The following is a 16,466-nucleotide window of genomic DNA, read 5'->3' as shown; positions in this document are numbered from 1 at the left end:
AATTGACAATGGTCTCTGAATATCTAAGGCTTTTTCAGGTAAAATAGCTTTGCATGATAGTAAGTACAAGGTAGATTATTTGGTACCATGATTGTCTTAATCTTTTCAAACTTGTAATCTTCTCACATTTTTAAAAAACTACTGAATTTCCTCAACTTCTGCACTTTCAAACTGATAACGAATTCAAAGTGAAGAAAAACATTCGGTTACTTGGCTGATGGTATTTGAGAGTCATTTTGGACTCCTGACAGCGAGTCTTCATCTGGTTGTAATTTTGGATAATACAGCAGTACTTACTTGACATTATGATATGCCCTTACTTGAACCAGTAGTAATACATCTGAGACTCATGTGACTTGCAGTTACCAAGCAGTGAGTCATGATGCTTTGATTACTTTAATTGCACTGTCTAATCAGCACAGTCTTGTTTTCATTACTGAATTATATTCACTTGTTTTATGACAGCTATGTGTGACTGCATGAACAACTTATTCTTCTCGTTCTTGTCTCTTATCCAGCTTCTCAAAAACTACTTGTAAACCAAGTAGCTTGTTCCCAAGAGCTTGTAAGAACTTGTGCATTTTTGTTGTTTTTGGGGGTTTGTTTGTGTGTGTGTTTGTTTGTTTTGTTGGGGGTTGTTTGTTTGTTTGTTGTGTTTTTGAGAGAATGCATATGACTAGTGAGCTTCGTTAATCAGTTTATCTTTAAGGAAAGCTCTGCTCTACTGGGAATGTCTTGTTCTTTGGCTTTCCCTGATGTGTTCTCTTGAATGCGTCTTATGAGAGCTTAAAGAAGGGCTGACACATCCTTTCCACATTATTTCAGCATCCCTAGAGGAGTTGGTTTTACCTTACACTAGATATCAAGCCAATTTGGGTTATTCCATTAAGAAAGGAAATCTCGGGCAGTGTTAAATTAGTCTCTCATTTTAAAGAACAGTAGGAAAAGAGTTTTCTGCATCCTCCAAGACAGAGATTACAGATCCTTTGGAAATAAGTGCCTCAAAGCAGCAAGTCTGGACAAGCTTAAAAGGTATACAACGTGAATTCTTGTTTTCTTTTTGAAAGTTTGAGAGCAGTTGAGTTGGTGGGGGGAGATCATGAAGTACACAATAGTCAGGAACAGATCCTGAGAAACATTCGAGTATTGTCTAGCATTTTACATTCTGTTTTACTGTCTTATCTCCTACTTTCCTTTGTCAACTTGAACAAATATTTCCCCAGAAGTTTTCCACTCATAAATCTCCTATGATCTCTATGGTCCAATCTTCTTTTTTTGTGTGTGTAAACAAAATGATGTTAACATGTCAGTGGTCAAAGACCTGTGCTTTCAGTGATGAGACCAGGATGGCATTAAGTGTTGATGCTTCAATGCCTCGCTTCCCAGTCAGATATTTACTTGCCAAGGTAATCCTCTGTAGCACAAAACAAGTGGTTCAGAATCACTATCGCTAAGGCAATACATTTATGGAGAAATCATAAAATCAAGTAATCCTTCACCATTTTTACTCTTTCACAGTGAATTAGTCTAGAACTGAGACAGAAAATATATTCATTAATTAGTCCACATGAGCAGATTCATCCTGGGATTAAAATACAGCTTTATCATCAGTACAGTTAGTCTCTATGTACCTGTAGAGACCTAAAGCAAAAGTCTATTTGAGTTACTATGTAAGCAACAGAGTTGTGCATGAAAGTCAATCCACTTTTTAAAATCACAAAAACATACAGTGATTGTTAGCTGGAATATATGGCAGGATGCTTCTGATAGCAAAGGTGATTCCATGCCTATGGGAATAAACAACGTATTGATCCCAGAATTTCTTCCTCATGCTACTCCCACATTTCAGTTTATAAAAGTTGTAAATGTTTATCAAGGGTTTAACAGGCAAAAGTTCCTTAAGAACTATGGATTTGAAGCTCTTAATTCACTTATACATGATTCCCTTAGTTTAGGAGAAAAACAAAGAAAAAATAGGGTGTTGTACAAAAACATGCCCATTTGTAACTATATAAAGCTTCATAGAAGAATTTTGTCTCATGACCATAACCTTGGAAAAAAAAATTGCATGTGCAGATACTGTTGTGCCTATTACAAAACAAGTATCCCTTTACATATAGTGAAGATTGTACAGAGTATTTCAAGTGTTCTAAGAAGCAATGAAACTCAAAATAGAACTTTCATCCTTTCATTACAGCATCCACTAAATCAAATGTTACCTATAAAGATTATCTGATATATTTTGAAAGTACTTCAAAAATGAAATTAGCAGTCCTTTGCAGAATGACACTTCATGAAGCCTTGGGAGTGAGAAGAGCACCAGGTAGCACTGTGAGCTCACGATACTTTCTTTTTGATATATCAGAAGTGGAATTAATTGCACTCTAGCATAATTCTAAACTCTGTCATCATCTGCTCATGGAAAGAAGCTGATATTGAAAGGAAATTTGAGCTAGCACTCTGTAAGCACTACAAGAGCTTATTGTAGATCAATTGCACTTGTCCTGGAAAACTGTTGACAATGGCAGTACTTGTCCCTGAGGAGACTGGTAAGGCATCGTGCATCTGCAAACATGGGGAACATGGGGAGCTGAAGCTGTTGTCAAATTGAGGAGCAGAGGACTGGTCGAATTCAGTTGCTGAATCCTCCACCTGCCCCAGCTGATCCCCATCAGCATTTTCCTTCATTTCTTCCATTAGGTCCCTGCATTCTTTAAGTTGATTTCCTATAAGCTGTGGACATAGATGCACAGATCTTGTTTTCTATAAACTTCGGACCAATAAAATCTGAACCATGTCTCCAAAGATTTTGAATAGGTTAACTGCTCTTCGGGTGGACTTGTAGCTGTGCCTCTGTGTGTTAGTCATTCTTCAGCAAAGCTATGTCATGCACTTGAGCTTACTGTCATTGTTCTTTGATCCTTGATCAGTTTATGTCCAGTAATTGATTTAAAATTAGAATACATTTAGAAGTCTATAATTCTGACTTTGTATAAAAGTATTTATCCATCTGGGTCTCAAATTTCAGCACAAATTAATATAATCCATATCTATGTAGCTTATCTGGCTTATTGCTGTAGTAAATTAATTTTTAGCGCAAAGTAAAATTATCCTTTTAAATATTGGCCTTAGGTCATTTCTGTTGTTTGATTAGCATTTGCATCTTATTACTAGGATGCATGGGGAGGAATTACCTGGTTGCTCTGTATCAAAGCAAATTTTAATTAGTTCACGATATAAATGTGTGGTTTTTTGGTTTTTGGTTTTTTTTTGCCATGTTAAGAGTGTTTAATATTCTCTTGTAATTGCACATCCAATGAACTAATAGGTATTTATGACTTGATATTCACACTCAAATGAAAATGAATATTTATGAGAGCATAATCTCAATGATCTGCATACATCTAGGAGCATATATTGAAGTAAGCGTATTTCTTCTGTCTCTCTTTAGTCATTCGTGATTCTTTGGAAGATCCTGTTTCCAGAGGCGATGCTGCCTGCCCACTGGGCTACTTTCCTTGTGGCAATATCACAAAGTGCTTGCCCCAACAACTTCACTGTAATGGTGAGGATGACTGTGGGAATCATGCTGATGAAGACAACTGTGGTATGTTGTTAAGGCTTTTCTTTGTTTCTGAGTCACTGAAGCCCATGCACTGTTTGCACCGAGTGGAGAGTTACAAAGTAGTAGCAGTAAGAATGTTATGTGTTTTGCTGAGGATGTAGTAGATGTTTGCTACCCCTAACAAAGTCTCTCAACAGCCCATTTGCTAGGAAGATATACAGTATCTTATTTCTCTGCCTATGAACTTCTGGTGTATTACTCCATTTGAAAATTACTTTTGGCTCTAATCCCATTGAAAAGACCTACGTCGCCTTCTAGATTTGTGTCACTTACTTCCACCATAAACATAATTTTCTTTGCCAAGATTTAAATCTTGAACAAAATTGACTCTTGTTCTATTGTTTTTCTGTGTATAAGTTGCCTCTTAAACAGTTGATGCATGTTCCATTTCTGTTAATTCCTGGAAAGTCCATTGTTCAAGGACTTGTTAAAAGTGTACCTGCTGATCAAGTGGGGATTAGGACACACACAGTTTTGTAACAGGATATACAGGACAACAGAGCCTGCAAAGAAATTCAACTGCAAGATAGAATTTATTTCCAAGAACACTAATTCAACAATGAGCTAGAGACCATTCCTGAAAGCCTAAATTGTAAAGATGATGAGTTGTTTTATCAGTACTCTGAGAAATTAGGGGTTTTTTTCTTGCATCTTAACCTGATATTCTCAAACTACAAACCTTGTATAATGCGTTGTGGTCATATACATTTCTAAAAGTGATATAGAAGTCATATATTATTGTTTGACTAAAAGAAGAGTAATTACATTGCCTGAGAACTTGAAATGTTCTGTTGGGGTTTCTGTAAGATTCCTGCACTGAAGTATGTGTGGAAATCATTGTTGGACAGATTTTTTTCCAACCATTCATCTCTCTTGAAATCAAAGAAAGGAAGTGTCACCAATTATTTCTCAAGACAAGGATGCTATCCAGCAATTTCTTTATGCTGTGGTTTCCTAGGACTGCTTCAGTGTGCCTGCCTTTATTTCAGGAGTTGTAGCTAGTTTATTATACCTTTTTTTTTTTTTTTTTTAATTTACAGTTTTCAGTTGAAATCATTGCTCCTGGTTACGGAAAAGTAATTCAAAATTATTTCACTGCAGTAATTGTTTTGTGCAGCACTATAGGAGCTTTTAATCTTATCCGCAAGGTACTCTAATTAAGTAACTTAACTTTTAAATTCTTGCTCTCCTCTATCTTGCATAAATTTGAATAAGACTTCTGAGGTGGTAAGTCTACAACATTCAAGCCAGCACATGTGGTGGGAATGGGAAAAAATAGCATGGGCCCTAAAAGGAATTCAGAAATATTAGGTACATGCTTCCCGGGGACAGATAGCTAGAACAACTGCTCCACCAATTATGTCTGCAGTAATGACAAAGCCCTATCTTAAGCCTACATAAAAATATAACAAAGGCTTGCATTTATTTTAAACCAGTCCTATAAGGAAAGGAGATGCAAAGCAAAAATAATTTATCACAAACAGTAGTCCTTTCTTTGATGTTATCAATGAAGACAACATTTGAAGATCATAATAATGCCATTGCAAAAATTGGGTGAAATTGCTTGAAAAAAAGTGGTACTCTGAACATAAGGCAATCCAAAGTCCAGCTGTTCAATAGTAACTGCTAGATGTGGGGAGAATTAATAGAAACTTTACTTTATGAAAGTAAATTACCAAAATGGCATTTTTAAGAAATATCAATGAATTAAACAACCAGAGAAGTAATTATCTCTTAGATATGCAAAGAGAGTTGTGTTGTAAAAAGCTTTAAATTTACAACAAAAAGGCATAGAATTTTCTACTGTGGTTGTCAGTTACAGTGTGATATGGAAGCTGTCTGGGTATTCTGGTATTGCAAATCACTTAAGTAGGAATCTTGAAATTCCACATGCAATGTGGTTAATCAGCAGCACAGCTTGAAATCTGTCTACCCGCTAACTTGCTGGATTATTCCTTTTCAGAATTTGTTTGACACTTATCATATGATGTACTAACCTATATTTAGATCTCATATGGCCTTATGGTAGACTGGAAATAAAAGATGAAAGAAGTGTTTCCTCTCCATGCATTAGTGCAAGAGAGACCAACATAACAGGAGTCTGAAAACACTGACATTAGTCAGTCAGAAGAAGGCTGGTGTCTGGACCCCATTACTAATGGTCCTCATTAATATACTCTGCAGGTTTATTGGGCTACTGAGAACGTGTGTCCCAGTCCCTTGGCCTCTTAGATGTTCCTCTATACCCAGACATCTTTATTCTGTGCCCACCCTGTATGCATACCACAATATTTTATAGATGTAGATCAGAAATCATCAGAGATTTAACTAAATTTTCCAAGTATCTTCTGGTAATTCTGCCCCTTTCCTCTTGAGTGGAGTTCTGTACTTTATCAGTTTATTCATATGATGATACTCATGTCATACTCTTTGAGATGATTTGCAGTGTTCCTTCTCTTTCACACACTGCATGCCCTGTAGCAGTAAAATATGATTACAAATGTTTGAAATTAAAAGGGTTTTTCACTCACTGGTAGTTGTTTTCTGATGATCAGTAATAGCATTTTCTGTTAAATCTGTGCACGTAATGATTTGCTTTCTGGGGCCTCCTTCACATCGGCTTTCTCTTTCCACTGAGCTCTCTATCTGAATAATAAATTAAAAACTAAGAGATGCAGCCTGAAATTAGGTTAATATTTAGATCTAAGATATCCATGGCAGTTCTTAACCTCAGGGTGAGGTTGTTCTGTTTGGCAGTTAAGCTTCAACATTTCTTCCACTTCACAACCCTTCTGGAGAGGGGATGTCCATAGCCAGTGTGTTACATAGAACGAAGCTGCTCATGTTTGAAAATTCTCATGCCTTTTTCGCCCAGTTGGGTTTTCAACCAATAAAGTAGTGTGTGTGATATCCTGATGGGGAAGAGCTTGAGGCAGTATAGTAAACAGCTATAAGAGAAAGAGAGCAGCAATTTATCAAGCCCTGAGTGATGACAGGTTCTTTTCAAACTAGCATTAGATAACCTTAAATGTGCATGGAAAATACAGTCTTACCTTATGAACATGAAAACACTGTCCATCAAGTAGCGGGTGGCTCTGCAAATTTTCCATAAATACAATATTTTTAAACAAAAATGATTTATGTAAAGTTTTATCATTTGTCATAAATGCTTGCGGCTTTGAGGAACTTTCCTTTTTAAGGTTAAGTATGGCAGTAAATTTTTCCCCGCTCTCTTGCCCTGTACTCATCCTTTGTGAAATACTGAATTCTTCATAAAGCAACCAAGTGTGATGTTTAGCAGCTTGGCCTACATCATGTATCTCTTTTAACTATTTTTGTATCTATGTTAACATAACAGGAACATAGGTAGCAATTCCAGCATCCTTCTGTGCTCAAGCCTGATTTAAGTCAAGTAGGTAAAACAGCTTGAGTTTGATTGTCCCTCTGAGGATATGCTCACTTTCAATCATAATGGCCTCAGCCTAACCTTCAAATTTTAGCCAGGTATGGCTAAATAAATAAATAAATATAATAATATATAGAATAATAATATATATAATATGGGAATTGTCTATGAAGCAAGTAAAGGAAAAAGTTACTTCTCACTTTGAATACTTTGATACTACAGTGTTACTGCGGAGGTACTCTAACCTAGCTCTGTGCAAAGTCCTTTGAAGCCAAATAGTATGGTATGCCAAGAGCATACTCATGCTGAGGAGCATTTTGAAATCTCTGGCTTGACAGCGATAAGCAGTGATAAGCAAAACAGAACTAAAACCAGCAACACTAGACAAAAGCAGCAGCTGTTGAATTCAACACAAAAAAGGACAGTATTTGTGATGTAGCTTTTCACCAAGTCCACCTGTGTTTTATTATCTTCAAGTACATTTGATTATATGAACAAATTCTGATGTGACAAATTGCAGAAGCATACAAAAAGTTAGATCATACCACAGATGTACTTTGTAACTTTGGACAGAAAGCAGTAAAGTTGCCAGAAACCATCAATGGATATTTTTCAGATCATCAGCTCTCTGAGTATCTTTAGACATTTTTTTCCCCCTTAATCTGCCCTTCGATTGATTTAGAAACTTCATTGTTCATTGTTATGCTGTCTACTTAAGAGGGCTGAATCAGCAAACTTCTGTCCTAGATAAAAGTCAGCTTTCTTGAACAAATATTTTTATTACTCACATATAAGTGAAATAGTTGTTTTTGCTTATATGGCTGCAGCAAATGGCATATAATGGAAAGTCTTCCAGCGAAGAGTAGGGCAGCTTACCTCAGTTTTTTGCTCCAAAACCAGCCATCTGCTCTCAAGTTCAGTTCGGTGCAAAACTGTACAAGGAGAAATACAGAAACAGAATCAGATTCCAAAAGGTACTGAGCTTTTCTGCTTCCAGCAAACACTGTGCTTTACCTGGGCAATTTGAAAGCACGTTATGCTATTTCCTAAAGTCTAAGGTGAAGCCCTACTGGTTTGTCTTTGATACATTTAGAACTGTCTGTCTGTTACAGCCTCTGAAAAATCTCTTGGATTTAAAGTACTGGTGCACTCACTTCTTTGTAAATAATCCTTCTGCCTTCAGATCTAGTACTTTTTCCTAACTTCCCTTCGGGTTTCATAATAGTACACTGGCATGCAACCTAAATCTATTTAGTTGTTGGATTTATGATGTTGTGTTCTAGTTTAGAAGTGCAAACAATAAGACCAACATAAAACCTTCAGTCATACCCCCTGGGCTTTGATCACAATACATTTTATGAAGTCAGGTGTGCCAGGTGAGGGCTAATCTGGATTGACTTCACTAACATCAGTGGAAAGGTTCCCACTGGCTTGAGAGAGAAAAGATTCATAACTTACCTAAATTAGGAAACTGATGAAAAGCTCAGATGTTTCAAAGTGCATTTGTGACTCTTGTGTTGGCATTTCTAAGTAGCACTGGATGTGATTTTTAGAAACACTGTGCTAGCAGTGGTTTATTTTATTTATTTACTTATTTTCTCTCAATGAGATGAATTCTAGATTGTGACCTTCAGCCTGTAGTAGAAGCAGGAAATAGAAAATGTGTCCTCCAACGTAGTTCATGATACACAAATAAATATCATAAATAAATGCCTTAATTCTTCTCCTGGACTTAATTTGGAATGTAGTGGTTATGCCTTACGCTCTGCTCAAAATTAGTGTATTGTTTCACACTACTGAATAGTTCTTACGCTCAGTCTTGAAGCTGGTTACTGAAATGGGAATGTTCTTCATGAAATTCATGAAATGAAATGTTCTTCATTTATTACTAGAATACAACCACTAAGTCTGCAGATTGCAAATATCAGGAGTAGAGTAAAAAGTATGTTTAGAGTACAAAGATGGACCAAATAAATAAAACACTTTATCATTCATATTCATTTCAAAGCAAAAATCTGCACGTGTTGTGCCTAATTACTTGCATTTCTGTAGGGGCTGGATTTTTGTGTTGTGAATAAGCCATTAGAAAAAATACTGTTATGTATATGGGGATAGTAAGAACATGTCACTAAGGTGTTTTATTGTTTTATCTTTTTTCTCTAGCAGAATCTTTAATGATGCACTACTTGATGGAATTAAGTTACCCCAACTATTTTGAGAGCACAGGTTTCCTCAGTGTTCAGAAATTTGGCTTCGGGACAGTTTTGCTGATAGTTCTGCGAAACTGTTTTTTGGCAGTCAGGCAGTGATTGTAGTGTGTGTGCATTTGTTTTTTAATCACAGTGTCATAGCCGCGTTTTTCCAGTCCAGTGAAGCAAGAACAGGCATGCAGATTTAATTTAAGATGTTTCTGACTCTCCAGAGCGGTTCTTCACTGGCTAAATGCACTTACCATTGTATTGCTCCTAGCCCTAAGAGGTCTCAGAACAAAAGGCAGCATTTAGTTCCCCATATTTAGTGTCCATGTATAGATGTTTGTTCCGGTCTCTCTAGCTCCTAGGCTGGATATACAATGGAAATCACGGATGTGGATTGCTGAAAGAACTGAGGCAGTAAACTCTTTGAAGTCTTGTGCCTATTTCCATTTGCAAGCAATGGCCTCACCTGTTACTGTGTGCCATGCCATCAGGCTGGCCTTACACCAAGAATTATTACCCCTTTTATAAAAGAGCCTATGCATTTTGACAGGATGAAAGTAATTAAATTCTGTATAACTGTCATTGTTTTCCCTCATGTATTTCTCCGAAGACCTACAAAATTAGAGAGAATTACTGCAGTTTATAGATTTATTGAATCATATTTCAGATTTCCATAGCAGAAAACTAAACTTCTGTGGGATGTCTGAAAGATGCATGCTTTAATGCTACAAGATTGAAATGGGAAATTTCAGAGAATATGACGTTCTTGGTTTTGCCTCAGTGTATTGCTTGTATTGCAAGCTTGACAATTCTGTTTTTCAGATAATGAATAATATTTATATTTAGTCTAGTGTTTTCATGGCATGCAGTTTATTGACATAATGCTTAAAATGTGAGATTTAAACATGTGAGACAATACTCAGCTTTGAGTCCTAGGCTATAAATTCTCTTTATAAAGCAAAAAGAAAACACTTGGAATTCAGCAGCATGTGTTCATAATGCAGCAGATTTTTGGTAAAAGATCAGATCTCTGAGTGTCACATTAAATGTTTCATATACACAATTGTATAAGGACAACTTTTTCCTTCTGTCTTTGCTACTCATCCAGCTGCACATGCCTCTGAAATAATTAGACTTACACTGATGTATAACTATCAGCAAATCAAACAGCTTTGCTGAAGCTCTGGAGGTTTTTAATCAATCAACCAATCGGATCTTAAAAGATTGTTGATAGCTGGGGGAAGCTTTTCTCCAGACTTTTGCCTCTTTGGGTCTTCAAAGTCATGGCTTACTCATAGTGGAACTTCAGAGCATCACAAGGCTTTATGTACATATCTGTGCTATTAGCTTGCATTAATTTATTGTCACATTCATTTCAAAACTGCTATATAGTTCTAGATAAACAGAACAGAAAATTTGAATAATGTATACAGATAAATCCTGTTCTATGAGCTAAAAAGCTCTCTTCTGCAAGCATTTCACAGGAATAAAGGTACAGTATTGGGAAGATATTTATCTTATGGAAACTGGAGCGTGCTTATCTCCTTAAATTTGCAGTGGTTTAATATGGGTATCTTAAATTCAAGGATAAACTCATGTAAGCAGGAAATCTGGCTCATTCAGAAAAGTGTAAATCTCATTTGAATTGATTTAATGCCTTCTTGGGTTTTGTTGCTTTTTGTTTTGGTTTGTTTTTTTTGTTTTTTTTTTTTGAGATAACATCATGACATATACATAGTCGTATTTAAATTTACTAGCATACACAGAAAAGGGTCAGTGTACAGTAACACACATCTTGGTGTGGGGCAAATTTGCCTTTGCTTTGATAAGTAAGTCAAATTTTCTTCACCTGGGTATCCAAACTGGGCTGAGAAATTCACTCCCAGAATCAAATGTTCCAGGGCACTGCGAGACTTCTTTCTGTAAAATCTCAGTATGGGTTTGGTCTTGCCATAAGTTATTGGAATCTATCAGCATATTCTCGTACTAGAAAAGGGCAATTATGTGAATGTTTTAGTAAGAGTTACTCCTGTATTCTTGCTAAGAGAATACAGCTTTTCCTTTTTGTACCAAAAGGTATTTTTTGTGAAAATCCTGAAGTCATTTCTTACAGTGAAAGTATATTTGAATAAATACATCCACAAATTATGCCCATCCACAGCAAACGCAACATCAAGGAATGTCCCAGTGTCTCTTTAAAATGCAGCAGTGTCTGCATTTCACTGATGTCATTTCTCTGCATAATAACCTGAGAGCACATAGTCAAGGGAAGGAGAAAGTTTTATAGAGAGTGTTCCTTTGAGAAAGTCTGTATATTATATATGCATATTATATATGAATATGTTATATATTATATTATTTATATTATATATTATATGCTAGTTATATTTTTAATGAGCAAAGCAGATATTTTTCTTGGATTTGTCACTGAAAGGATTATTTGACAAGATTAGCATGCTCATTCTCATTCCCATCAGAAATGGTAATTGACAACCTCTAGGAAAGAACAGCGTTAATCTGCCTTCAAATAAGTCCAGCTTACAATTATTTAGTTCATTTCTCCCACACAGGGGAATATTCACTTACGCCTTGTTTTCTCAGATCTCCTTCTTACTGCAATACAGCCAACATAAACTATTTTAGAACTGGCTCAGGAAAAAGTAACTTTTCATCCGAGCTGTTTCCCTCAAAGGACAGATTTTGAATTTCAAGACCAGTACTATTACCAGTCATTTCTTAAACAGTTTGGAGAAACTCATTTCAACAGTAGTAAACAGGTCGCAAACCTACCATATAAACCCTAAATAATTTCAAAGTGTTTTAGAGTTCTGGCATTTTGTGTTCCACTGAATGGTTGTACAAAATAGTTATTCATACAATGCATTCATCTGGGATTTGACAAAACAACTCGCATAAAATAAGGACTGTTCCCCACTTAGCAAAAAACTTGGCCCAAACCAAACATTTTTCAATGTCAAATAATAATAATAATAATAATAATAAGCCATAGGGAAAAAAATGCTCTTTTTCTTTTTTTAATGAACTTATACACTCTAGACAGCCGGAGTGGTTCCAGTACAAAATAATCAGTTTTTGTTTTTCTCTTTTTTCCCCTTTCTCTTTTACGACCACTCAAAAATACACAGCTGTCTCTTGACTTCATTGGAACCACTGGTGAACTTCCACTTCATAGTGAACTGCTCCCTCATTCCTTTTAGTGTAGGAGGCTCTGCTCGTGCTTTCTCTCTGCAAATATAAACTGCAGCGGTCACCTTTTGGAAATGCTTTGTCACATGGCAAAAGCATTTAAAAAGTGGAATCAGATTTTATCCATCTACCCTTTAGCATCAGAAGCAGAAAAGTACAGACAAAAAAAAGATGCCTTAAATGTCTATCAGCTTACAAGAGGACTAGAATTTATGGCTTTCAACTATAAATTCAGAGAAGCAGCTAGCTGTCCAAACATTTCTATGACTCTAATTGTGGATTAGAAGTTCCATGTTTTGAGACTGTATTCCTGGCTGCAAAGTATTTATTTGCCAAGATTATATTCTGAGAATAAACTCAGTTTTAATACACGTTCAAAAATCTCTATTTCACAATCCTCAGTGAAAGTTTCCTCTTAAATCTTACCTCCTCTGTATACATGCTATTACTACTAGTTCCACCAGCCCCCCCAGTTGCTGGATCCAGTTTTGCACATGGAAGAGTGAAATCCTTTTTAAAATGAAAAACAAAAAAATAATAACAAAACCACACAGAAATGGTGGTAGGGGAAAGTCCATTACAGCTCTGACTGCAGGACAGGAGGCCTATAATCACTCGCTGCTTGACAAAGGATCTGTTTTCCTCATTTCATCAATTATGGATTGCATATTTCAGGTTTGTAATGCAGTCCTAAAACTGAACTGCTGCTGAGTATTTAAAACAAGCAGAGCAATCTTTCTGCAGGTTTAGTCTCCCTTTGTTTTGTCCAAAATGAATTAAGCTGCTTCTGATTAAGCTTAGTGATCTGACCTGGCAAATTTGCTAATGTTTCAGCAGGCACCAGGTGCTCTCAAGGAAGTTAATGAAAAAAGTGCCTTCTCTGGGTGGTAAACTGACACTCTTGCAGGGCATCATGTGGTAGACATGTATTTTCAAGTCAAGTCTTTTTTTTTTTTCCTCTTTATAAAGCAGTTCGTGAAGACAGAGATTTCTTATCGCCTCAAAGGTTTTCAATTTATGCGTAACAAATGAATAAAAGATTAAAGATAGTTTGCATGAATTTCCCACTCATTTAAAATATCTGTTAATTAGAATGCACGGTGCAGCTTTTCAGCTTAAGCATCTCTCAGAAGAGCTCCATCTGCTGACACTCCGCAGCCAGCTTTAAGGAGATGCTTGTGAGGTAATTTCCCTGCATAGCTGAGGAAAATGCATTGTAATGTGACGTGAGGAATAAGGTAATGTAAAGATAAAGTAATGGGAAAATGTCTATGAGGAATGGTATATAACTGGTATAACTATACTATTGCCATGCAAAATGAAGGAAGCCGTTGTTAAGTGTATTTGATAAATGCAACTATAAATGTGCAATAATAAAATCAGCAGAGCCATCCTTGGGGTTGTCATGTAAATGTTTTTTGACAGTAGGGATCATTACAAAATGATGTTTCTAATTACCACTGACATTTTAGCACACCAGATAGTGAGTGCCATCCTCGGGGTATTGCTGCTACTGGTACAAATTTATTCAAATGAGATACTTTAAACTAAAAATGTTTGGACATTATCTGAGCTGAAGAGAGGCTGGAGTCAAACTAGCCAGACAAAAAGCAAACCACAGCTGTCAAAGTTTCTTTTTAATTCTTTTTGGTGAAGTGTTGAATATTGGATTGTATGTGCTACAGGATGTCGCATGTTGTCTTGAGAAGTGCCGTTTGCTTGGCCTCCATCTGTAGCAGTGAGAAGCAGAGGTCTGAAAAGTGGTGTAAACCACAGAAATCACTAAAGCTTTCCCTGTACAAAGTGACAGACCTGCACACTCAAGAGGGTAGGAAAATACAGTTGCACCTGTGTAGACAGAAAGTTCAGAAGTGAAATATCACTCCTCTTCTCTTCCAACTGTCACAGAAAACGTTGAGTTGCTTTAAGTATCAGAAGATATTCCTACTGTGCAACCTCCAAACTCACAGAAGTAATGACACAGATATATTCATCAAGGTCATTTCCTGTTCTATGAAATCTTCTAGAAATGTCACATTAATGAAACAACAAAGCAAGAAATGGATGCTGCTGAATTTAGTGAAGGTATTATTGTAATGTGAGTGCTGCTTGATGTTTTTGTTTGTTTGTTTTTATTAGAAGACAACAATGGATGGTCTCAACAATTTGACAAACATTACTCAAAGAGCGAATACAACAAAATGAAATCTCTGTACGCACTTCAGATCAAGACACCAGAGTGCAGTAAGTTGTTATTATTGACAGCTCCTGGAAATAAATAGTTAGCAAATGTGCTCATTAGAAATAGAAATGTACTGCAGTTTCATTTGTAGTAAAATAGAATTAATGCCTCATAGTAACAAGTGCATTTAAGCTAATTTCAGTTGCAGTAGGGGTGACTCATTTTCTATTAGAGGAGTGCTAAATGTCTGCCAATTAGGATGGCAATGTAAATGTTTAATTGAATACATGAATACAGCTGAAAAGATCGTGAGAGGCACATTTTTCAGAGTGAAATGAAGGCAACATTCCTTCAAATTCACTTATTTGCTCAACAAATATTTCTTGAACTCCACTCCCTGTTACACCTACAGTCATTTGTCCATTCATATGGATTTTCTGAAGCTGTCTACTATGAGCACTAAGATTAAGAACAGAGACAGAACTTTGTTCATTCTGGTAAACATGAAAGAATCAAATAAACTAAAATGTCACAAAAAATCTGAAAAAAAAAAAATAATGATTGCATGCCATCTTGTATCAAGCCTATAGCTCTGCTGTAAAAGCACTTTCTCTGTATCTGGGAGTTGAAATATTTTTTTAAAGTCCCTTTATGTTTATTATTAGGGTATTCCTAGATTTATATGAATGATGTAAAAGTATAGTATTTGTTAATTTAAATTCCATTTGACACAGGCTGGTAGATCTGTCTTTGAGCTTCAGTGTTCTTTTATACTGTATTTCTTTCCTCTGCATCCTATCATAACACACGCCCAACCTTCCACCACGACCACTTCCATGCATTCCTGCAGTGGTCGGTGCTGTACCAGCAGAATGTCTGTGCCAAGGTCTGGAGGTCTCCTGTGATGCTGCCAAACTGCGTGCTGTCCCTTTGGTCCCTTCAAACATAACCATGATGTAAGTAGAGCATGAAAGGGGTCTTGTGTTATGTTCAGGCTTGACAATCATTTCTACAGATGTTTCAGAACTACAGCCCTGTAATTATAACCAGTCAGCTCAGCTGGTGTTTTTGAAAGCATAGAGTCTCTCTGTTAATAAGTCTGCTAAGGTTTGAAGTACAGATTTTCACTGCATACCACAGGAGAAAAGGAACTCAAAATCTCTGAATTAAGTGATCATTCTGTATTTGCAACAGTGGCTCGTGCTAACAAAAAACAAACAAACAAAAAGAAAATCTAAGGAAATTTTTAAAATGGATGTGTCGTTTTAAGACTTAGAACTTTTTCTTTGTTCTATGATCCTGGCAATATTCCTGTTCTATATTCCTGTCAGTAACCTTGATTCTAGTAAAACTACCTACTTGAGTAAATAGTTCTCATTCAATGCCTCTGAACAGGCTGGTTTTTAGCAAGATTTAATCTGAGGTGTAATACGCACTTCTTGAAGAGATCAGAGAGTGGCTGGTATTGCTCTTTGTTTGCCAACACTTGTTTGAGAGGCCACTTTATGTATGGTGAAGAGCAGTATCAAATGTCCCAAGGATCCTTCCTGAAAAAGCAAAGGTACAGATCTCTGTTGAGTTTCAGATTCTGTTTGCATTTGGATGAGATTCTTCTTGTTGGTTCACGTTCAGTAGTTCAGATTCAGGTTGATGCAGAACATCGTGTGTATTTAATATGTATTTAAACTGGCTGCTGGAGACAGCAAAGGCTTCAAAAATAAAGGTGCAGATCTGGCTTTAGAAAAAAAAACAGTGATTCAGGGAAGCTGTCTTTATGATTAGGCTTCAACCACGTCCTAAGTGGTTTATGTTCTAGTCAGGACACCAAAGTCAGTGCCCAATGCAGAT

General features: G+C 36.4%; 1 protein-coding gene across 3 annotated transcripts in view; it reads left to right on the top strand.

The window, feature by feature from the left end:
- Nucleotides 1-16,466, top strand: part of RXFP1 (relaxin family peptide receptor 1) — a 52,988-nt gene that overhangs the window by 20,324 nt on the left and 16,198 nt on the right. For all 3 annotated transcript variants that reach the window (XM_072336170.1, XM_072336168.1, XM_072336167.1), the window contains exons 2-4: nucleotides 3,452-3,607; nucleotides 14,576-14,680; nucleotides 15,469-15,574. In XM_072336170.1, coding sequence (XP_072192271.1) covers nucleotides 3,452-3,607; nucleotides 14,576-14,680; nucleotides 15,469-15,574 — 367 coding nt within the window. The remainder of the gene's footprint in view (nucleotides 1-3,451; nucleotides 3,608-14,575; nucleotides 14,681-15,468; nucleotides 15,575-16,466) is intronic.

This window comes from Excalfactoria chinensis, chromosome 4 (genome assembly GCF_039878825.1).
Source record: "Excalfactoria chinensis isolate bCotChi1 chromosome 4, bCotChi1.hap2, whole genome shotgun sequence".
NCBI classification, from domain to species: Eukaryota; Metazoa; Chordata; class Aves; order Galliformes; family Phasianidae; genus Excalfactoria; species Excalfactoria chinensis.
Note: the sequence above shows the minus strand (reverse complement) of the source record. Positions and strands in the feature narration are given on the sequence as shown.